Source organism: Hyaena hyaena, unplaced genomic scaffold (assembly GCF_003009895.1).
Source record: "Hyaena hyaena isolate Hyena2069 unplaced genomic scaffold, ASM300989v1 scaffold_60, whole genome shotgun sequence".
NCBI classification, from domain to species: Eukaryota; Metazoa; Chordata; class Mammalia; order Carnivora; family Hyaenidae; genus Hyaena; species Hyaena hyaena.
In genome coordinates, this window is record NW_024080692.1 from 663,439 (window position 1) to 686,944 (window position 23,506).

The 23,506-nt window shown below is 43.5% G+C and overlaps 1 protein-coding gene across 1 annotated transcript in view; it reads left to right on the plus strand.

The window, feature by feature from the left end:
• Positions 1 to 1,839: 1,839 nt before the first annotated feature.
• Positions 1,840 to 23,506, plus strand: part of GCNT2 (glucosaminyl (N-acetyl) transferase 2 (I blood group)) — a 55,116-nt gene continuing 33,449 nt past the window's right edge. Inside the window, exon 1 of the mRNA XM_039231851.1 lies at positions 1,840 to 2,493. Within this exon, the coding sequence (XP_039087782.1) occupies positions 1,855 to 2,493 (639 nt within the window). The 5' untranslated portion in view covers positions 1,840 to 1,854. The remainder of the gene's footprint in view (positions 2,494 to 23,506) is intronic.

Below are 23,506 nucleotides of genomic sequence, written 5' to 3' on the forward strand. Positions count from 1 at the left end.
ATTAGATTAATCTGCTTTGCCGGCATAACGGTTACATTTTCTTCTTTCTACTTTGCCTAAAAATCTGAAGGTGGGTTCTACACGGAGTTTATTTGTGGCAGGTCTTAAAGAATGAGGAGAATTTAGCAAAGGAGAGAGGGAAATAAGGTATAAGCTAGAAGAATAAAAAAAATGGGAACAATGGAAACTAGCAGAAAGAAAAACTACAAGGGTGCCTGGCTGGCTTGGTTGATGGAGCATGTGACTCTTGGTCTCCGGGATTGTGAGTTCCAGTCCCATACTGGGCGTTGAGTTTACTTAAAAAAACAAAAAATATGGCGTGTTCAGGAAGTGATGTGTCATTCACCTGGAGCAGGGTGCCTCGGCTCACATTTGTTTTCCTATCCGTGCCAAAGCAAGGAATCAGCATATTGTCTTATTAGTTCCATTAATAGCAGGGTAGAGGCTTTTCAAAAGGAAGAAGAGAAAGCATTTTGAAAGACATTATTTCGTCTCGGGGTGGGGACTCAATCTGCACTGTGAGTTAATGACATAGGGCGGAGGGTCTGAGGTATTGAATCCAGAGAGTGAGGAGAAATGGGAAGGCATTTAGTAGTTGAACTGGCTTTTAGAAGTCACTTTAAATAAAATACATTCGTCTTTATTTAAAAAAAAAAAAAAGAAAATAGCTGGTGGGAAAGTGAAGGGTTGAAAGTGAAAACCTTCTAAGTCAAAGAGCTTGATATTCTTTATCCAAAACACTACTATTTATAGATAAGGGGAAGTAGCATCTATTTCCTAGGTGGTCAAATATCCGACTAGGCCGATATAAAGGACTTCTCTGAGAATTAGATGATGCTCTCCGGGTGGGTTTAAAACCTGAGTGCCCCCTGCCCCCGGTTCCCTCAATCGGAACATCACTTGTGGCCAAGGATTCAGGTTCTTTCCAATGGAGCTCTGGGGCCTTAAGGAAATCAGGGGATGTAGCTTGGGACTTGTTCTTGTGACCCCAACACTCTGACAAACCACAGTGGATGCTGTAAGGCGGGGTCAGGGGAGGGGGGTCTGGCACCTGGACTCAGAGTCAGAGGACCGGGAGCCTGAGCTGTCAGATCCCCTAGGACTGGAAGTCCTGTGATCTCTTGTTTTAGAAAAGGGTAGGGCGGGGCCAGAAAGCCTCACAAAGGCGCCGAGATGGATGATGTTGTTTTCTCATTTTAGATCTCGGTGACCTTAGTCACTTTTGTCATTAAAGCATTTTGTTTTTTCATTAAAGCATTGGAGCTTGGAGGCCACGTTACATGCCGTGGATTGTACTGGAAGAGTGGGGGGTCCGGGGGAATGCCATGAGCGACAAGAGGGGCTAGTCCGCAGCCTGCAGACGGCTGGCAGAAAGGCAACATGCCTGCCAGAGCGCATTATTTCAGCTCTGCCTTTCACTGGGCTAATTCCCTGAATGGCAATAACAAGCGGGGGTGGGGTGGGGCGGGAAACACATGGGAACTGAAAGAAGGGATCTGAGAAACTAAATCTGCAGGGGAAAGGAGTTGCCGGTGTTTTAGGGCAACAGCCAGCAGATGCCGGGCAGGAAAGCCGAGGGAGGGAAAAGGCTGGGCTTCTGGAACTTGCCGCCGGGCTTTAGACAAAGGCGGTTTGAGAAGCAGAGAACACGAGGTGGGACCAGTTGCTCATATCAGCACCGGGGACGGAGCCAGCAGCTGCACGCCCGGCATGAAACGGAATCGATTCCCAGCATCTCCTTGAGGCTAGGAATGACTGGAGTATGTACCAAACTAAGAGTTCAGAGGAGAAAGTAAGTCTGGGGGAGAACTCGCAGATTTTGCCCATCTTTGAAAACTTGCGCCTCCGTGAGGCATGCTGCCTTCATCCATGCGTTACCTCTTTATAGTGTCTGTTTCTTGTGTCGTCCTTTTTATCGTGCTCTACGCGTTTGGTTTTGGGGGAGAGCAAGGCTTCCAGAGGCTAAATAATTCAGACACTTGGATGCTGACCCAAATCTGCACATCCTTTATCAGAGGCAAAACGCCTTTCCTGTGGCGAAACAAACTGAAGATGCACGAGATGTCTTCTTGCCGAGAATACCTGGCCCAAAGCCACTACATCACAGCCCCTTTATCTAAAGAAGAAGCTGAATTTCCTTTGGCATACATAATGGTCATCCATCACCATTTTGATACCTTTGCAAGGCTCTTTAGAGCTATTTACATGCCCCAGAATGTCTACTGCGTTCACGTGGATGAAAAGGCTACAGTCGAATTTAAAGGTGCGGTGGAGCAATTACTAAGCTGCTTCCCAAATGCTTTTCTGGCTTCGAAGATGGAGCCTGTAGTCTACGGCGGGATTTCCCGGCTCCAGGCCGACCTGAACTGCGTCAAAGACCTCGCGGCCTCCAGGGTCCCATGGAGGTACGCCATCAACACGTGCGGGCAAGATTTCCCCCTGAAAACCAACAAGGAGATAGTTCGGTATCTGAAAGGATTTAAAGGGAAAAACATTACCCCGGGGGTGCTGCCCCCCGCCCATGCTGTTGGACGGACTAAATACGTCCACCGGGAACACCTGGGCAAAGAGCTTTCCTATGTGATCAGAACCACAGCGTTGAAACCTCCCCCGCCCCATAACCTCACCATTTACTTTGGCTCTGCCTATGTTGCTCTATCAAGAGAGTTCACCGACTTTGTCCTCCGTGACCCACGGGCGGTTGACCTGCTCCGGTGGTCCAAAGACACTTTCAGTCCTGATGAACATTTCTGGGTGACACTCAATAGGATCCCAGGTATGTGCGATTCTGTGTTTCAGGGGACAGCAACGGGTTACGCTTGGAAAGGCTTTTCAAGAGCCTGCTCCTTTTCAGTAGACATACAAGATGAAAGGGAAGTCTAGAGTTCTCTCTGATCCTTTCTAGATGCAGAATCAGGTAATACCAAGTAGCACCTTTACAACTGATCACGTTCTTTTGCGTTTGTCTTGCTAAATGTTTACCCCAATAGGTATTACTGCTGTCAGTCCACAGTGGTGTTCTTTCTCTCCCCCAAATTTATCAGACCCTCTCTTACCCCAAGGACTTTGCTTCCAGCCTTCTCCCTCTGACCCTGTCCATCAGCCAGATATCAATAGCTCAGAGGAGAGGAGCCGAGCTGACCATTCCCCCTATTCTTCCTTCAAAGAGTTTGTCACTATTTGGAATAATCATATTGACTTATTTGCATGAGGTTGTTCTTGGCTCCCTCCCCATCATAAGCTACGTGAAGTTGGGCTCGTCTTTCTATCTTGTTGACTGCTGCATCCTCCGTGCTGAGAACACATAGTAAGTGGTCAATAAATGTATACTAGATAAGTGAGTGAGTGAATGAATGAATGGCCAGGCATGAGGCTTTGCACCACAGTGTTGTTTCTCTAAGACTCAGTGAGTTGAGAAATATCTGGATTTGTGCCTATTCTGTATCACATGCGTAGGGTGTCTTTGGGGGGAAAACGCATTTTACTTTAGATCAAGAATGAGATTTTAGGAACAGCTCCTTTCTCATCAAAACATTTCTCCCTTTCCTAATGGACCAGATCAATGATTTTTAAAACTACATAAAGCATGCTAGAATTTCTTCGGAAGGAAATCTCATGCTTTGGACTCCATGAAAAATACAAAATGGATCTCTGATGAACTCAACGGCATTATTATAGCGAGAGAAAAACAATCATTGTTCTGGTTTTGGGGTCCTGCCAAGTTGGAAACACTGGTAGGTACTCTCGGGCTGCAGGGCAGGGCCTGCTGGGCAATAAACATGCCAGCATTCTCTGGAAAATGCCACGTTTGGGCTCTGAATCCCAGGGCGACTGGCTTGCGGACAGGTTTGCTCTTGTACTGTGCACACTGGCTTTCCCGGCCTCCCTCTCCGTGTGGCCGCCATCTTTCCACCTTCTGTCTGTTGTTTCTATCCTTGTCATATAATTTGGGAGGACTCAGTACTTAGAGGCTGATTTTCACATTTAACTATTTAGTCCCTTCCTTTTTTCACTGTTCCCTTTTGATTTATAACATTTGGTACTTAGCCATGTGGTTCCTTAAGTGTGGTCTGAGATGAAGGCATTTCATAACTTAACAACAGCCTGAATCGTGACATTCTAAAGGAGTCAAAACATGGATTTAGGCTGGTGTTAAATGTCTGGTTACTGTGACAGATGGATGATCAGTCTTATATATGATCATTCAGATCAATATAAGAAAACCAAGGAGGGGCGCCGGGGTGGCTCAGTCAGTTGAGTGCCCATCTCTTCGTTTCAGATCAGGTCATGATCTCATGGATTCATGAGTTCGAGCTCCAGGGCTTCTTGTGGACAGTGCAGAGCCTGCTTGGGATTCTCTCTCCTCTTCTCTCTCTGCCCCTCCTCCTTTCATGCTCTCTCTTTCTCTCTCTAAATAAGTAAAATAAAATAAAAATCATCAAATGCTCTAGCCCATGTTGGATGTCTCCATCTTCAAAGGCAATGTAAAATCCAATCACACACTCAAGTCACTCCAGGATTTCATACTCAAGTATTCTTTGGGACTTAAGATTTGGCATGTGAATCTGGTCCTTCATTACCAGATAGCTTTTAACCATATTAGCTTTTTTTTTCTTTTTGAGAGAGAGAGAGAGGGACTGCATGTGAGCACGGGAAGGCAGAGGGAGAGGGAGAGGGAGAGAGAGAGTCTTAAGCAGGCTCCATGAGTGTGGAGCCCCATGCAGGGCTCTATTTCACAACCCTGGGATCATGACCTGAGTCAAAATCAAGAGTCGGGCTCTTAACCAACTGAGCTACCCAGACATCCCAGCCCTTCTATGTTCAATGTCATGTTATAAGAGGAAAAGTCCTTCAGTAAGCATAGCATCAACATCTCTTTTGCAAAACGTGCAAGTACAAAAAGTGTTCCTTTCCTCTCTCAAACGTTCCTTCTCTCTTGTACCTAACATCCTAAATTAAAGTGGTTGTATTAGAAAGACCGTGCACAGGTACATCAGGTTCCCCAAATCACCCACAACAGTCATAGGACCAAGGAAATGACTAGCACCCTATAGTTGTTACATGGCATCAGAAAACCAAGTGAAAATAGTTTATGAGACTCAATAGAAAGAATATTCACAGAGGTGGCACCGAATTGCATAGCTTCACCTGGCTTTTTTCCCCCCATGTTGTATTTCTATTGAGAAAATGATTTCTCTCTTGGTCTTCAATGCCTCAGCCTTTTCCATTCTGCATTAGAATTAGAAATGGTGCTGAAATAGGCCAGAAAGAGTCCCCTGGGTAAGAGGCCCCAGTTTCACATCCTTCTTCAGGGGAGGCCTGGCAGAGTGGCTGTCAGCCCATTCCGTGTGGCTCTTGGACAGACAGATGGTCTAGACCTCTCCCTTCTGGCCATATTCTCAAAGGAAACTTGCCGGGAGCACAAATTGAGAGCAATAGTCCACCTTGAATCCTGGTGCATGATTAGATTTTCTAACGGATCAGATCTTTATGATCATTTTCCTGTGTCTCCTTAAGAAACCACCATTTTCTCTAGCTTTTCTGGTTATTCCTGTAGCATTGTCTTTGGCCTATCTGCCCCATGGTGGAATGCCAGAGGCCGTTCAATTTTTGCTTTCAATCTTATGAAGTGGCTTAGTGTCTGCAGAAAGAGCTGCGGGGCTTGTTTCTTGCAGTCTGTTCTCATGGCTAAATTGTCTTCTGGTCCCACTGCAGGGCCAGTCCATCCCTAATGAAAGGCAAAAGGCAAAACTGTTACTTTTTTCCCCTAGCTACTTCTGTCCCCCCCGCCCCCCCCCGCATAAGTTTGTTCTTTTGAATTTTTGCTTGTGCATTCATTACTCTGACCTTTCTCATGCCGTGAGGTTTTTTCCTCTATACAATGTTTTCATTTGCCTCTCTTCCTTTTTCCATTTGTATACATTTTTTTCAGAGCCCCTTCTTCAAATAAATTATCTCAACCTCAGAAGTGACCACACGATCACATTTCCTCATTTTTAAGATCTAAAAATAGCATGTTTCCTACTTCAATTTATTTTGCTTTTTTAACTTTGAGTTTTATTTATATACGCACATTCTTTGGGAATGTGTACAAGCGACAGAAACGCAACTCAAAGTTGCTTAAATAGACACAAGAACCTACTGGGTCACAGAAATGAGATGCCCAAGTAAGGACTCCAAAAAAAGCTGGATCAAGAGTGAAAACAACGTATTTGAGACTCTCTGCCAGATGGTCTCTCTGTGATGTGAAAAAGTGTCCCTGTTTGTTCAGGCTACAATCAGGGGAAGTCCCAAGTGAACTGGGCCAAGTTGGCCACTCTCTCTCTCTTCCTGTGGTGGCCCCATTCAGACGCACTGTCCCCATCTGGTGTTGAAGATGGCCACAAGTACCTCTAGTTACTTGGTTCTGACAGTTGGCCCTCCTGGGGGACAAGAAAGTCTTTTTCCTGAGAGTTCTAGAAACAAGCTTAGGGGAGACCTCAGATTTATCTTGTTTGGTCCAAATCACTATCCCTAACCAAATCAAGGGGGTGAAGAATACTAACCAGACTTTACTGGGTCACTTTTCCAAGGGGCAAGCTACAGTAGAAGATGGCTCCTTAGGGTAAAGCTGGTCAGACTAAAGCACACACTCCACGGCAAAAATGGTTCCTTGTCTTGTGCATAGAGAGTTAATGAGCATCTCCATCTGGCATTAGAAGGGCAAGATTTAGATGAGATCTAAAGCTTTAAGCCCTTGAACAATTGTAACTTGGAGAATACCAATTAAATTACTTTTGTGGAAGTGGTGTGATCTCAATAAACATACCCCTTTGGCCTCATAAAAAAACATTTTTAATAATGTTTCTTTGTTCCGTTTGGATAGTACTTATTTTGCAAAAGTACTTATACCCTCTCTCCTTTAAGCCTTATAAGACCCCTATAAAAGGAAGACTACCATTCCCATTTTGCAGAAGAGAAACTAAGATTAAAATATGTGACTTACCCAAAGACAAATATTTCGTATAACCTAGGAAGAAAGAAAAGAAAAAGAAACTCCTAGAGGAAGGAGCGGCAAGATCTGTGTTATACATTTAGATTAAATTATACCTGGTTTCATGAATCCTTCATTAATCATTGCAAAAACTGCAAGTGTCCAGAAGATGAACCTGAGCTAATTCCGAGTCTTGCTGAGTTTGAGGAATGATGTACAGTGAGACCCACCCAAGAATATTCTCTCTTGTTCCTTAAGTCATCTGAATGATTAGCCCATCTTTCTGGAACTCGGGGCTTTTTTATGTGAGCAGGAGGTCCAGGAAAGAGGAGGGGACTGTTCTCTGCCCATCTGCCCCATCTGGGTCTGCGTTATCGCGGCTTAATCTTTTCAAGAATCCTGTCTGGTCAGTATTAAAATGCACATTTTGCACATTTTACTGAGAGGTGAAAGAGAATCAGAAGGGTTGAGTAACATGCTTTGCTCCAAAGCAGGAGGCACAGTGAAGGAGAGAGTGGATATGAGGAGCACCTCAAATCCTACACTTACACAGTCGCCTTTGTGTGTCCTTGAATCCCATACCGTCTTTTCTTAGCTCTGCCCTGAAGGCAGAGTTTTCTCTCTGTGTGTTGTTCTCACTGCCGCATCCTGGGAGATCTGGCTTTCCCTGGAGGTCGGCTTCCAAGAACTGGGGATACCCAGGTTGGAATCCTAGCTCCCCCATCCCCAGCCACATGACCTGATATTTAAACAAAAGCTTAGTCTTCAAGTAGGAAAGCCAGGGTGTTGAGAGCATGGAGCCTGGAGCCAGACTGCCTGCATTTGAATTCCTGCTTTGTCTGGGTGTCTGGGGGGCTCAGTCAGCTGAATGTGCGACCTCGGCTCAGGTCATGATCTGCTCGTGAATTTGAGCCCTGCATCGGGCTCCGTGCTGACAGCTCGGAGCCTGGAGTCTGCTTCAGATTCTGTGTCTCCCTCTCTCTCTGCCTCTCCCCTGCGCATGCTCTGTCTCTCTCTCTCTGTCTCTCAAAAGAAGTAAACACTAAAAAAAAATTTTTTTTTAAATGAATTCCTGCTTTGCTCTTTACAAGCTGTGTGACTTCGGACAAGTAACCTGAGTTTGGGGACCTCAGTTTCCCATCACTAAAATGGGGGAAATAATAATATTTATATCAAACATGTGAGGCTTAAATGAGTTGGACTGATGCCCAGGACATATTTTAAGCGTTCATTTTCATTATTGTTATTGTTGTTATTATGGCCTTCATCTACAAAATGTCAACTATAATAAACATCTATAAGATGTCATCATTTAATAAATATTGAGCACCTAGATACTGTGCTAAGTACTGGGATATAGTAGTGAATGAGACAAATAAGATGCCTAGTCTTCTGGGGCATATATTCTAGACGTGGGACATGGATAATATAAAGCAGACAGATAAGGGGCGCCTGGATGTCTCAGTCAGTTAAGTGTCCAATTCTCAATTTCAGGACAGGTCATGATCGCATCGTTCTTTAGCATGAGCCCCGCCTCGAATCTGCACTGATGATGTGGAAACTGCTTATGATTTTCTCTCTCTCAAAATAAATGAACATTAAAAAAAAAAAAAAAAGCAGACAGATAAGATAATTAGAGTTCTGTTAAGTGCTCTGAAGAACACACAGGCTGATACAGAGAAGGACCTACTTTAAATGGGGTGAGTCGGGGAAGCTTTCTTGGTGAAAGTAGTACATGAACTGACTTCCTAAATGAGAATGAGCCAGCTGCGTGGGGAAAAGGTGCCGGGAAGAGGTAACAGAGCTTGCAAAGGTCCTGGGTGAGCGGGAATTCCGTGTGTTCACCAGCCAGAAAAGCACCAGCATGGCTGTGGCCAAGTGACTGATGGTGAGGGCTGGAGCTGACATGAGGTGGGCCGTGGGATGATGTGACCTGGCCGCTCTACCTTCACAGGGTTCCTGGCAGAGGAAGGAAGGCGATGTGTACAAGTGTTTGGCATAGCGCTGGATATAGACTCAACAGTCAATAAACTGAATGTGGAGATCGGCCTCCTCTCTATTTCTGGTGCCACCATCTGTTTTCTCTTGTCTCCTACGATAATCTCATTTCTTTCTCTCTTTTTTTTAAGTTTATTTATTTACTTTGAGAGGTAGGGGGAGAGAGGGAAAGAGAGAGACAGTACACATAAGTGGGGAAGGGGCAGAGAGAGGTAGACACAGAATCCCAAGCAGGCTCCACCCCATCAATGCAGAGCCCAATGCGGGGCTTGAACTCACGAACCACAAGATCATGACCTGAGCTGAGATCGAGTCAGACGCCTAAGCGACTGTGCCACCCAGGCACCCCTAGTCTCATTTCTCACTACAGCAAACCTGTGAACCACCCGAGTTGAACTGTGTGGGTCCACTTACAGATGGATTTTTTACGAGATAGCCCTATAAATATATTTTCTCTCCTTTGCGATTTTCTTCATAACATTGTCTTTTGTCTAGCTTACTTTGTTGTAAGAACACAATACATGATATATATGATATATAAAATGTGTGTTAATCGACCTGTTTGTCCTTGGTAAGGCTTCCAGTGAACAGTAGGCTACTGGTAGTTAAGTTCTGGGGAAATCAAAAGTTACGTGTGGATTTTCTCCCGCACAAGGAGTTGGCACCTCGAACGCCTGCGTTATTCAAGGTCAACTGCATTCCCCCGACTCCATTCTCAACCTGCTTTAACCCATTCTCTCTAGTGACAAGGATGACCGTTACAAAAATTGATCACGTGTTCATCTCTCTCCTTGAAAACCTTCAAGTGGATTCTCACCACCTCCAACAGAATGCCCTAGCCCCTTCCCTGGGCACAGGGCACGCATTGCTGTCTGGTCTCTAAGACTTTCCAGCACCTTCTCTCTCTATGTGCCCCATTCCATACTGTACTCCAGCTCTACAGGCTGACTTGTGAGTCCTGAATATACCACTTTCACTCTCCCTACTTTGACTCACGCCAGTCCACCTGACACAATGCCCTGGGCTTTTTCTCCTTCTCCCTCGTTTGACTAACAGGTGCCTTTCTCGTAAGAGTCAGCTTACAGTCACTTTCTAAAAAGACTTTCCCAGTTCTCACTCCCATGGACTCACTCCTCCTGTATCACACTGTACTATTATTAGTCTTGCAAGGCTCTGTTTGTGTTCCCAGTGGACTTAGAGACTGAGCTTCAAAGGTAGAAGCTACACCTGTTACTTTTTTTTGTCTTCATGCCTAACACAACTGCTGGTACATAAGCAATGCTCAACCCAATGGAGTCTCAACTTATATTCATTTAACTTGCACAAACTCAACTGTATACACACATACACATGCACACACGCCGGCCCACACAGTGTGTAAATTTAAAAGGTTTTGGCCATCCCACCCTGCCTTCCACTCCACACAATTTGTCTGGGATGCAGAGTGAGCCCAAAGTAAATTCTGCTTATTCCCATGACGGGGTCTCCGTTCCCATAGCTCTGGTACTGTTAAAGATACAGTGTACATCTCATAATATACTTCCTCAGTTCCAGCCAACTCCATCTGGTGCTTATTAGAAGAAACCACCAGCTGGATCAAGATTAAAGGGAAAATCGGCTGTGTTGGAATGATGGAGACTGTGTCATCTTAATGTGGCACATTAAGGATGTGCCAGGATTTCTCCTGGAAAATTTTGACTGTATGTTATCTCCTTTTTACACACTGACTTGGCAACCTAAACTCCCTATAAGATGTGTACAGTTCTTTCAATTGAGTTTATTGTACATTTATTGTATAAATATGTACATTTATTGTGTATGTATACATTTATACAATACATTTACACAAATGTATTGTATATGTTGATACAATTCTCTCTCTCAACACTTCCATATAACACCTGGTGCTTGTCACCACAAATGCCCTCCTTAATCCCCATCACCTATTTCTCACATCCCCCCACCACCTCCCCTCTGGTAACCACCAGTTTGTTCTTTATAGCCAAGAGTCTGTTTCTTGGTTTGCCTCTCTCTCTCTTTTTTCCCCTTTGCTCGTTTGTTTTGTTTCTTAAATTCCACATATAAGTAAAATCATATGTCTTTCTCTGACTGACTTAATTTGCTTAGCATAATACTCTCTAGCTCCATCCATGTCATTGCAAATGACAAGAGTTCATTCTTTTTCATAGTTGAGTAATATTCCATTATATATAAATACCACCTCTACTTTATCCATTCATCCGTTGACGGACACTTGGGTTGTTTCCGTAATTTGGCTATTGTAGGTAATGCTGCTATAAACATCAGGGTAGATGTATCCCCTTGAATTAGTATTTTTATATTCTTTGGGGAAATACCTGGTAGTGTGAGTTCTGGATTGGAAGGTAGTTCTACTTTTAACTTTTTTGAGCTACAATTTCAACATTATGTAAAGACATAAAGCACATGTTGCCAAATGCACTTAAAGGGCATTGCTTTTATAATCCCTCTTTGAGGAGCTTGCATTTAAATGCATAATCCTGCCCATTTCATATTCTTGGTTACTGACTATGGAGATTTGGTTCATAGTTGATTCTAGAGTCACAATTCTCAGAGAAATTCAGAATTAGGGGAAATTTTAATTTTCTGTAAATATCCCCCTTGAATCTTTCCTCAGCTTGCCTTTTGGCTCTTACTGTTCTTTCTCACTTGGTGAGTCACATCACTGTTTGGGTTCTGGTGAATCATAACACTGCATCATACTCCGCGGGCCGTCTCCCACATTCCTCCCTGATTTTTGGATATCTCTTCCTAAGGCTCCCACTGGCACCTGCTGATATGTTCCCTTCCCCCTCCCTACTCCACACAGACTCACTTCTCCAGAATCCCTGTGACTGGCACCACCGTTCTTTCCTGTTAGCTGGCTGCTTTCTGCCCCCTATCTAATCAGCACATTCTGTACATTCTGTCCAGGATGGTTCCTAGCGAGTATGACCCAACTTGTCCCTATCACTGCCACTCTAACTCCAGCCCGTTGCGCCTCTCAAATAGATCGTTAGACCCGTCCGAGGGCGCACTCTAGCCAAGGTCTCTCTCTTCAGACCATTCTAACACTCGACATCTTTTTCTAATTAAGCCATGGCTCTAAGAATAACTTCTCCATCTCAAATGCTTCAGGGGGTTCCCACAGCTTATTGATTTGATCAGTATAAACATCTCACTATGGTATGTTGGATATCAACATATTCCTAATAGACATCACCTCATTATCACCAACATCACCTCACTGTCAATTCCCACGGCTGCTTTCTCTGAAAAGGAGATTCCAGAAAAACCACCTGAATTGTGTTCCTGCCTTTGGCACTTTTCTTCAGGTCATTTTCTCTCCACAGGGGCCGTTCTCCTCCATCTCTCCCATTTGAATAATGGCCTTAATATGTCTGCTTTTGATGGCTTGTCATTTAGGAAGCTTTTCCTGATCTTTTTTTTTTTTCCTCTCAATTATACACTTTGTAAACCTTTGTTGTCACTCTTGTATGTCATTCTGTAATCTTCTTTACATTATAGTTATGAATGTGAATATCGTATTACCTTGACTGAACTATAATCTCTTTTGGGGTCTTCTATATTCTTGGCAGCCCAACACGGTGAGCATCCAGATAAGAATAGTTATTGAACTGACTTAAATGGAAAATAAATCTTTAATTATGGTGAAAAATTTTAGATTTAGATGTAGCCAGCTGGACTTGGTTTAGACAATCCCAACTTTGCTGGCAACATCCAAAGCATCATAATTAGGAGCCGGACGAACATATGCCTTCTTCTTTCCATCAGGCCTGCTCTGGGTGTTGACCTTGGCCACGTCGAGGTAATAGTTTCTTCACAGTGTGTTTAATCTGGTGCTTATTGGCTTTGACATCCACAATGAACACAAGTGTGTTGTCCACTGTTTTCTTCAGGGCTGAGTGTGTAGTCAGGGAGAATGTGATGATGGCAATGTGGTCAAGTTTGTGTCTTCTGCAGGCACCAGGCACTCTTTCAAGGATATGTGGACTGAGCCAAGTGGGCCATCGGAAGGTAGATGACATGCAGATCTTCTTTTTTTTATGTGACTGTGAACACCTTTGAGCACAGCTTTCTTGGCCTTCAAAGCCTTTGCTTGCCTTTGACTTTGGGAAAGACAGGAACTTCCCTCTTCACCTTCAGCACCATTTTTGTGAAAGGCAGAAACGAACTTTTTTATTCAAGTATAATTAACATACAGTGTTGTATTAGTTTGATGCAACAATTCTATACATTATTCAGTGCTCATCAAACTGTGCTCTCCGGTGCCTGGGTGGCTCTGTCAGTTAAGTGTCTGCTCAGCTCATGATCTTACGGTTTGTGAGATTGAGTCCCCCATCAGGTTCTTGCTGAGTGTGGAGCCTGCTTGAGATTCTCTCTGCCTCTCCACTGTGTGTGCACATGCTATCTCTCTCTCTCAAAATAAATACATTAATTAATTTGCAAAAGATAAGTATGCTCTTAATTCCTTTTATCTGTGTCATCCATCCCCCTCACCCACTTCCTCTCTGGCAACCACCAGTTTGTCTTGTGTATTTAAGAGTCTGGATTTTTGTTTGCCTTTTTTTCTTTCTTTCTTTTTTTTTTTTCTTAAATTCCATATATGAGTGAAATCATGTGCTTTTCATCTTTATCTGGATGACTTATTTTACTTACCATTATACCCTGTAGGGTCCATCCATGTTATCACAAATGGCAAGATTTCATTTTTTTAATGGCTGAGTAATATTCCATTATATATGTATACCATATCTTCTTTATCCATTCATCTATAAATGCACACTTGTGTTGCATCTATATCTTGGTTATTGTAAATAATGCTGCAATAAACATAGGGGTGCATATGTCTTTTCAAATTAGTGTTTTGTTTTCTTTGGGTAATTACCCAGTAGTGAAATTACTGGATCATATGGTAAGTCTGCTTTAATTTTTTAGGAACTTCCGTACTGTTTTCCACAGTGGCTGCAGCAATTTGCATTCCTATTGACAGTGCACAAGGGTTCTTTTTTTCTACACATCCTTGCCAACATTTGTTTTATCTTGTGTCTTTGATTTTAGCCAATCTGACAGATGCAAGGTGATCTCATTGTGGTTTTTCCTTTATTTTAAAAATTTTTTAATTTAATGTTCTTTTTTTTCTTTTTAATTTGGGGGAGAGAGAGAGAGAGAGAGAGAGAGCGCTGTAGGGGAGCCAGGCAGTGGAAGAGGGAGAGAGAATCCCAAGGGGGCTCCATGCCCAGTGCAGAGCCCAGTGTGGGGCTTGATCCCACGATCCTGAGATCATGACCTGAGCCAAAATCAAGAGTCAACCGGCTGAGCCACCCAGGTGCCCTCACTGTGGTTTTGATTTGCATTTTGCTGATGATTAGTGATGCTGAGCATCTTTTCATGTGTTTATTGAGCATCTGTATTTCTTCTTTGAAAAAATATCTCTTCAGGTCCTCCGCCCATTTTTTAATCAGATTGCTTGGGTGTTTCTGTTTCTGTTTTTGTTTTTTTGGTGTTAAGTTGTATGTGTTCTTTATATATTTTGGATATTAACTCTTATCAAATATGTCATTTGCAAATATCTTCTCCCATTCATTATGTTGCCTTTTGTTTTGTTGGTTTCCTGAACTGTGCAAAAGCTTTTTATTTTGGTGTAGTTCTAATAGTTTAATTTTGTTTTTGTTTCCTCTGTTTAAGGAGACATAATAGAAATAATGTTTCTACAGCTGATGTCAAAGAAATTACTGCCTATGTTTCATTCTAGGAATGTCACCAGTTTTCCCAGCACCACTTGCTGAAGAGGCTGTATGTTGTATATCATTATATATAATATACACTGTATATTATTGTATACATTCTATACATTGTATATTATTCCCTCCTTTGTCATGGATTGATTAGCCATATAAGCGTGGGGTTGTTTCTGGATTCTTTGCTCTGTTCCATTGATCTGTGTGTCTCTTTTTGTGCTAGTACCTACTGTTTTGATTACTACAGATTTGTAGTATATCTTGAAATCTGGGATTTTGATAGCTTCATCTTTGTTCTTCCTAAATGGAAATAAGTTTTAATATGCCCCTCAGGCCTGCTGCCCAGTCATCTGCAAATCATCATACCCTCTATCCCCATCACACACACACACATGCGCGCGCGCGCACACACACACACACACACACACACTCTAGATTACTTTGCCACATCCTGAAGGATCAGCCTCAGACAGCATTTTCTAGCCATGTTCAGTCCTTCTTGAACATTTTCTGAAGTCCTTTCTACTCCTGGTCAATAACAATGGCACTGTTCACTCTCCTTCCGTTCTTCCAAAGCATCTTGCTCACCTTGGGGATGCTTCACAATGCCAAGCTTATTTGGGGAACAGTACTGGCTCAAGCCAGACTATGCTTCAATCCGAGGTCCTTCATCCCTGATCTTACCAAATTGGTGCCTTACTCCACACCATTGAAGTGAAAAGAACAGCCCAACAGCAGAAACCTCTGTTTTAAAGAACACATCTAGATTTTCAGAAGACTACTTATTTGATAGAATTAACTCATCAGTTAGTGAAGCAAATGACCTTGCTATGATTTTTGGTGGGATTTTTTTTTTCTTTTTCCTAAGACTTGGAGTAGACAATTTGTAATCTTAGAAAGTTATATCCAGAGGCACCTGGTGGCTCAGTCAGTTGAGCGTCTGACTCTTGATTTCAATTCAGGTCATGATCTCATGGTTCGTGAGTTTGAGCCTGTGTTGGACTTGGAGTCGACAGTGTGGAGCCTGCTTGGGATTCTCTCTCCATCCCTCTCTCTCCACCCCTCCCCTGCTCTCGGTTTCTTTCTCTCAAAATAAATAAACTTAACAAAAGAAAAAAGAAAAATAGAAAGTACATCCAAAGCAGTAAATATATTAGTCACTTTCCGATCTGACTATGTGTTAATGTGTTTTCTCAGTGCCAGAGCGGCCTACAAGCCTGTCTTTCTCCCATTCCCTGACTTGTAGAGTATACCATATTCTTTCTTGAGCTGCTTTTGATCAATGCCATGAGCATCAAAAGGTGTTCCCCAAAGTATATTTACCCCAAATCCACGTCAGTGCCATGTTTTCCAAGAATAGATGGATGATATTCCTTCCCCACAATCTTTCTTTTTCAAGCCAGATTTAAAAGATCAGAACTTAACTATGAACATATTGAAGGATGAAGCTGCCTTTTTTTTTTTTTTTAACCGAGCAAACCGAAGACACTCAAATCATCCCAACACAATTAGCTTCCCACCATGCATGAGGGGTCTTTTCAGTTCACTGTAAAGCTGTCTAACAAACACCAACCATTTTGTTGCCATACCTTAGTGCTTTGGGATATGTAAGGAAAGGTTATATAGGTTTTATGCACTACACTTTACACACTCTCTCTACTCCCTCCACCCAGATCAATGGTTTAAACATTTCTTTTCCTTCCATACTCACCAGTTATTGAATACTCTTTTTTTTTTATTTTGTTTAACATTTTTATTTATTTTTGAGATGAGAGATAGAGAGAAACAGAGGATGAACAGGGAAAGGACAGAGAGAGAGGGAGACACAGAATCCAACGCAGGCTCCAGGCTCTGAGCTGTCAGCACAGAGCCCGACATGGGGTTCAAACCCACAAACCATGAGATCGTGACCCCAATCAAAGTCAGACAGTGAAGCGACTGAGCCGCCCATGCACCCCAAATATTCTTCTGTCAGCTGTTTTTGAGCTGTGAGTGAGTAGGACGGCTGCTGTCTAGGGTGATCAGTTCATTTTGGTGTGCCCAGGACTTTCTTAGTTTTAGCACTGATGATCCCATATCCCGAGAAATCCCTCAGTCCTGGGCAAACTGGAGCAGATGGTCACCCTAAGTGCTACCCCAACACATTCCTGCTTGCTTCCCAAAGCCCAGGACATCTTGGGATCAAGAACTAATGCCTTAGATATCTGTGTCCCACAGAACAGCACTGATCAATAAATTCAGAAAATGTTACCATCAAAAGCACTCAGTTCTGCAGATCCCAAAACACTGGAGACACATCGAAGGGTAGTGATTGAAACTAAGCCATCAGGGGCACCTGGATGGCTCAATCAGTTAAGCGTCTGACTTTGGCTCAGGTCATGATCTCACGGTTCATGAGTTCGAGCCCCATGTCGGGCTCTGTGCTGACTGCCAGCTCAGAGCCTGGAGCCTGCTTCACATTCTGTGTCTCCCTCTCTCTCTGACCCTCCCTTGCTCATGCTCTCTCTCTCTCTCGGAAATAAATAAAACGTTAAAAAAAAAAAGAAAGAAAGAAACTACGCCATCACATAGACCCTAGTCACGAAGACCCTAACCAAAGCAGACTGGGACCTCCTCTATTTATAACAAATTTTCCTTTTTATTTTATTTGTTTTTCGAGGAGAAAGGATAGAGTTTAAGGAAACCATTTTAAAGGATAAATTGGTAAACATGACATCTGAATCTAAAACCACTTTAACCAGTGGGAGAATCAAATGCAAAGATCTTCTTTGGTGACATGCAAATACAGAACGCATCTCGGAGACAAATTTGTTGGACTTTAACATCTAGAGAAGAAGAAATATCTGCTTGTTTGGGATTGATCCAAGCCCTCTGCCCTAATAATCTGTCTAAGCTCAAGTTAATGACAGGTTCTGTGGGAAAGAAGCTAGGAGGAGAGTGGATTAAATAAACTGAACACAAGTCAAGAATTTAATAGGGCTATTAAAAGTCGAAGTTGGGGGAAGCCACGCCCTATTTCTATTTTAAGACTGTTTTGTTTCCACTTATTTGAAAATGTTCAAAAGATAAAGAGTGTCTTCAAGATACAGATCTCTGGCATCTGCTGAATGATAAAACCCTGGGTCTTAGTAGAAATACCAACCCCTTAAAACATTAGTTCCACACTCAAAAACACGGAGGTGGTTTGGAGGTAGCTGGGACCACGAGGGAAGCAGAAGAGCATCCCAGATTTGGACAGACCTTGGACGTGCAAATCCACTTCATGAATCCGCCTTCTTTCTTCTCCAAGGAGATATTTGGAAACCAAAACGTTGCAGAGAAAGACTAACAGTCACCTGTTCTGTTCCTTGAAATTTGACAGAATACCACCAGAGATACATTGTTTGTTTGTGTTTCTCATGTGGTTTTTGCTTTTTTTTCGTTTGGGTGATTTACCCCAGAAGGGGAAGAACTTTGCTACCCCAAGAAGGCTTATAGGGAAGTGGAAAAGGGAGTGTGATCCCAGAAGAGTGAGGTAAGCTAGGGTGACCGTATGTGGAAGAGCAGGAGGAGAAGATGTAGAGGAAGCCTTCATAGCCAGATTTACTTTCCACCACGTGGATAGACTATTCTTTTAAAAATTGGGAAACTAAGGCACAGTGATCCTAAGAGGCTTTTCCAAGGTCACGTAAGCAGCAGGGCTTTGTTTAAACTCTGCTCCAGGGGCACTTGGGTAACTCTGTCCATTAAGTGTCTGACTCTTGACGTGGGCTCAGGTCATTATCTCATGGTTCATGAGTTCAAGCCCCACATCGGGCTCTGTGCTGACAGCTTGGAGCCTGCTTGGGATTCTCTCTCTCTCTCTCTCTCTCTCTGTCTCTCACTCTCTCTCACTGGTTTACTCTGTCTCTCTCCCTCACTGGTTCACTCTGTCTCTCTCTCAAAATAAGTAAAGTTAAAAAACAATAAAATAAAGTCTTTAAAAACAAAACCCTACTCCAAAGCCTTGGTCTTCCCCCACCACGCTGTGTATCTGTCTCTATCATAACCTTTTTGTGGGGTGACCAAGCAGGCTGGCTTTCTGAAGAGGTAACCATTTGGATGCGGTTTGGAAATACAGGCTGAAGAAGCTTGAAGTGTAGTTGCCCCACTTTGGGGCAGGGAAACAGGGCAGAAGAGGCCAACGCCACCCACGATAACTGACCTTGAGGGCTCCCACCTATCCTTTGGGATCGGGTGGCAGAATGACCCCTCAAACACAGTCGTTCTGCTTCACTGTCTAGTACCTAGTCAGGTAGATGGGGCAGGTAGGCTCTTAGGGGAGCCAAGTTTGCCAATAGAGAGATGCCTTAAGATTGTTCAGTGATTCTTATGTGCAAGGCCTGTTCTAAGCTCTTTTTATGTCCGGACCTATTTTAATCTCCTTAGAGTCCTATTAGGTCAGTCTTCTTAATACCTCCATTTTATAGAAGAAGGAAGGGAACTGAGGCATACCGTCCAGTGCTGAGCACTACAACCCGGATGGTGGATGTAAAGGGGCTTCATGTAGGTGTAAGGATGACCACTATTACTATTTGGCCTCATCTCACATTTCTTTATCTGGAAAGATACAGAAACTATAAGTGATTGCAGAGGCTCCAGTACTGCAAAATACATGCCTGGAGGAACATGATTGCAGTCTAGAACAGAGATCACTCAACTATACATAGCCCCTGGGCTAAAGGTCAGCCATTTCTGTACTTTCCACAAGCTGAGAATGACTTCACATTTTTAAATGGTTGGAAAACTCAAAAGAAGACTATTTAGTGACATGCAAGGTGTGTGAACTTGCGATATCACTGCCCATAAATAAAGATTTAGCTGGACACAGGCACATGGGATGGCTACTTTCATGCTGCGGTAGCAGAAGTGAGTGGTTATTACATCAGAAACCAAATGTCTCACAAACCTAAGATATTTCCTACATGGCTCTTTATAGAAAAAAAATGCTGATGCCTGACGTAGAAATATGTGGCCAACATAATCTCCTAATACTGTAAGGGAACATTTTTTGTCGTAATCGTGAGTTTATTAAATAATTGAAAGCCTCCCCTTTTGTGCAGAAAATGGTTGATTAAAAAAATTCTGAATAAACATCCTTCACAAATGACTTTTTAAATAGATTCTGCGGCAGGTATGCATAAGATAAATACACTTATATTCCTTTTTACCATATGTTAGTTCTCTGCTTGTTTTCAGAGATGATCTGGTTGGCCCAATGTTGGCCCTGATCTTTACGATTGTCAAGCCCTTTCATAGACATTAACTTATTTGGTAATTTACAAATGCTGGATATATTGATCCACAGTAATAACATGAGCTGTATGAATGCCAGCCATCATTTAATTGAATAATCTTGCAGTGCTCTGCTTCTGGATTTTTTCTGGAACCTACTCATCCGCAGTCCATCACCTTGCTGACAGCAGGGTGGCTGGGTGTCCCGGTGCTACATCCCTCTTTTAATTTGTGACTTAAAAAAAAAATGTTTACTTATTTTTGAGAGAGAGGGAGAGCGCGTATGTGTGCACATGAGTGGGGGACGGGCAGGGAGAGAGGGAGACAGAGAATCCCAAACAGGCTCTGCACTCTCAGCACAGAGCCCGATGCCGGACTTGAACTCATGAACTGTAAGATCATGACCTGGGTTGAAACTAGGATGCTTAATTGACTGAATCCCCCAGGTGTTCCTTAATTTGTGACTTCTTATCTGCTTAGTTCTGAGTAACTTTGTTATGACCGCATCTATGCTAAGAGCTCATGGCCCAAGACTCGAGAGGGGCTCAAAGTACATGACCTTTGATGCTTAAAACAAAGATGAGAAATTTACACCTTGAAGGAGAAATGCGGTCTTCTGGGTGCATGTACATGCAGGCACTTGTGTTTTAAAAATTTCTTAATTACTTGGTAACATTCAAAGACTTTGGGAATTTTTTTTTTTAGTGTAAAATTCAGATTTCTCACTTCTCTTAAAATATTTGAAGAGTGGGGCACCTGGGTGGCTCAGTCAGTTAAGCATCCCACTTGGACTCAAGTCATGATCTCGCAGATCGTGGGTTCGAGCCCCGTGTCTGGTTCTGTGCTGACAGCTTGGAGCCTGAAACCTGCTTCGGATTCTGTGTATCCCTCTCTCTTTGCCCCTCCCCCACTGATGCACCTTCTCTGTCTCTCAATAATAAACATTAAAAAAAAATTTTTTTAAAAATATTTAAAAGGTGTTAGTACAGACCCTATGATGAGCGTGGCATTATTGGCTAGTGTTGAGAAGGAGTTGGTCCCTTTAGGTGGGGCACTTGCTTTAGCCTCTTCACAGCGGTCCCCACCCTCCCTCGGTGGCCGTGACACCTTAATCAAGTGTGAGCTTCCACTTATGAATTTACTGGCTGTGTCTTTCCCTTCCTCCTCCAGCTTCACTTACTATTTTCATTTATCTTCCTATACAACATTTGAGTGTGTGAATCCAGCCCACAAATTTGTGATCATTGTTTTGGTTGCTGGGAGATCTTTTCTTGTTTGTTTTCTGTGTCTCCCATGTAGCCAAAGCATTTGGGCTTGCCAGACTGACGCAGAATGGTATACGCTTGGCGGAGTGCGGGGACCCGTCAAAAAGCATTGCTACGATTCAACAGCAATAATTAAGCTGAGAGGAGCAATCCATGGTAAAGACGTATAAGCCCTTGGAAAAGATTCAGGTCCGGATTCCAAGCCTGCCCCTGCCGAGAACGAGACCAGCATTCATGTTTACCCCTCATGGCTCAGCTGTGGTTGACACATAGCTCCTCGGTTAGAACTAAGTGGCTGTAAGGGAAACAAGATCCCGCCATATGCTGTGTTCTCAGCAACCTTTAGTTAGCATCGCCTTTTGTTTTCATGTAGAGCTGAGCTGATGATGTGTAGTTAGCTGCTCCCTGTGCTATCTTCTCCTTTGTGATGTTAAAAATTATCCTGGGGGCAGAGAGAGGCGGGGAGTGTGATACAAAATGTCCACTGGATGACAGTTTTCAGTAGGTTAAGCCAACTGGAGTGAACGGAGCAGAAATAATATACTGGTTGGAAGTTAATAGCTTAGCCCGCCCAATTATTTGCTAGAAGAAAGTGCCTGTTCAGTTGCCACAGATACCAAGCAAAACAAACCTACCCGCTGGGCTAACTGCTTAGCAGGCATCACGCTGTAATCTCAGGTTGTTCATCTAAACCATTGTAATAAGGCAGTACAGACCAGAGAGGTGTTTCCGGGGCCATGCTGTTTGGAGCTATAAATCACATGCGCCTCTTGAAGCCCCGTAGGCAATCTGCTTCGACTAAATCATGATGAAAGATGTGTTGACTTTGCTTTGTATTGGCGTTCCATTGGGGCTCTCTTGTAGACTCAAGGCTCAAGGCAAAAAGAGGGGCAAACCACCCGAACCTGCAATGAGAGCCGTGCCTCCCTTCCCCCCTCTGCCCTCCCCGACTCCAGCTCTCAAGTACTGCCGAAGATGCCGAAGATGCCGTTTACAGAAAAGGTGTGGCTCTGCTAGAATGGAAGGAAGTGAAGGCATCCAAATGGGCTATTCAGTTCTTCCCTTCCTATAGCATATTTCTATTTTGCTTCTGGGGTGAAGAGGGAGAGGGATGGGGAAGGAAAAGAGTGGAATTTAACCTTCCCTCTTTTTCAGCGCAAATAAAGCAACCCACTGGAAAGCCTAAAGAGGGTAAAGGTTTCTCTTCACCATTACTAAGAACAGAAGTCAAAATGTCAGTTCATTAACAAGGTCCAAAATGTTGGATATTCTTCTAAAGAGAAATAAGAACAATCGTTGGTAATGCTTATTGAACTATATGATCATCAACAAAAACCCTGAACGAGAGTCATCTCTCCTTTTTTAAAAAGTTTATTTATTTATAGAGTGAGAGTGAGAGAGAGAGAGAGAGAGAGGAAGCGGGGGGGGGGGTCAGAGAGGGAGGAAAAGAGAGAAAATCCCAGGCAGACTCCACACTGTCAGCGCAGGGCCCCAATACAGGGTTCAAACTCACAAACCATGAAATCATGACCTGAATCGAAACCACGAGTCTTCACCAAGAGCCTAACCAACTCGAGCCATCCAGGTGCCCCAAGACTCATCTCTTTTTATGTTCTTCCCAACCACGTGAAATGGAAACCACTGTGACTGTGCATCTCACAGATGAAGAACCCGGGGCTAAGAGAGGTTCAGGAACTGTACCCTGCTCTCCCAGCTGGTCAGTGACCAGCGGGGACTTGAAGCCAAATGGACTGGCTCCAGCATCCGGACTAGGGAGCTGCAGAGTGAAGCTTTCTGGCTTCTCTCCAGCTGAATGACTTTGGAAAAGAACATTCTTCTTGGCCTCATCTGTAAAATAAAGGGTTGTATTAGATGACCTTTAAGGTCTTTAAGGCCCCCCGCCACCTCTTTGGGTCTATTTCCAAATCAGTATCCATAAAGTTCATTACACTGTTGTCATTCATTAGCTCAGCCAATTACAGTAAGCTGGGGGTGAAGTGGAGATGTAGGACAGGCAGGGGGCAAGGAGATCGCTGCATTATACACTGAACACTTTCCTAACAGAGGCAGCTGCTCCAGTTGCCACGTCATGCCCAGACAGGTAGGATGGCTGGGTGATTACGGGACTGAGGTGGCAGCTGGCATTTTCAGCATACCGCTGTGACTGCCACAATGGATTTAATAGTTGGACCAGTCCCTTTCCCCCAGAAGCGTCCTTACCGCCCTCACAGGTCTGC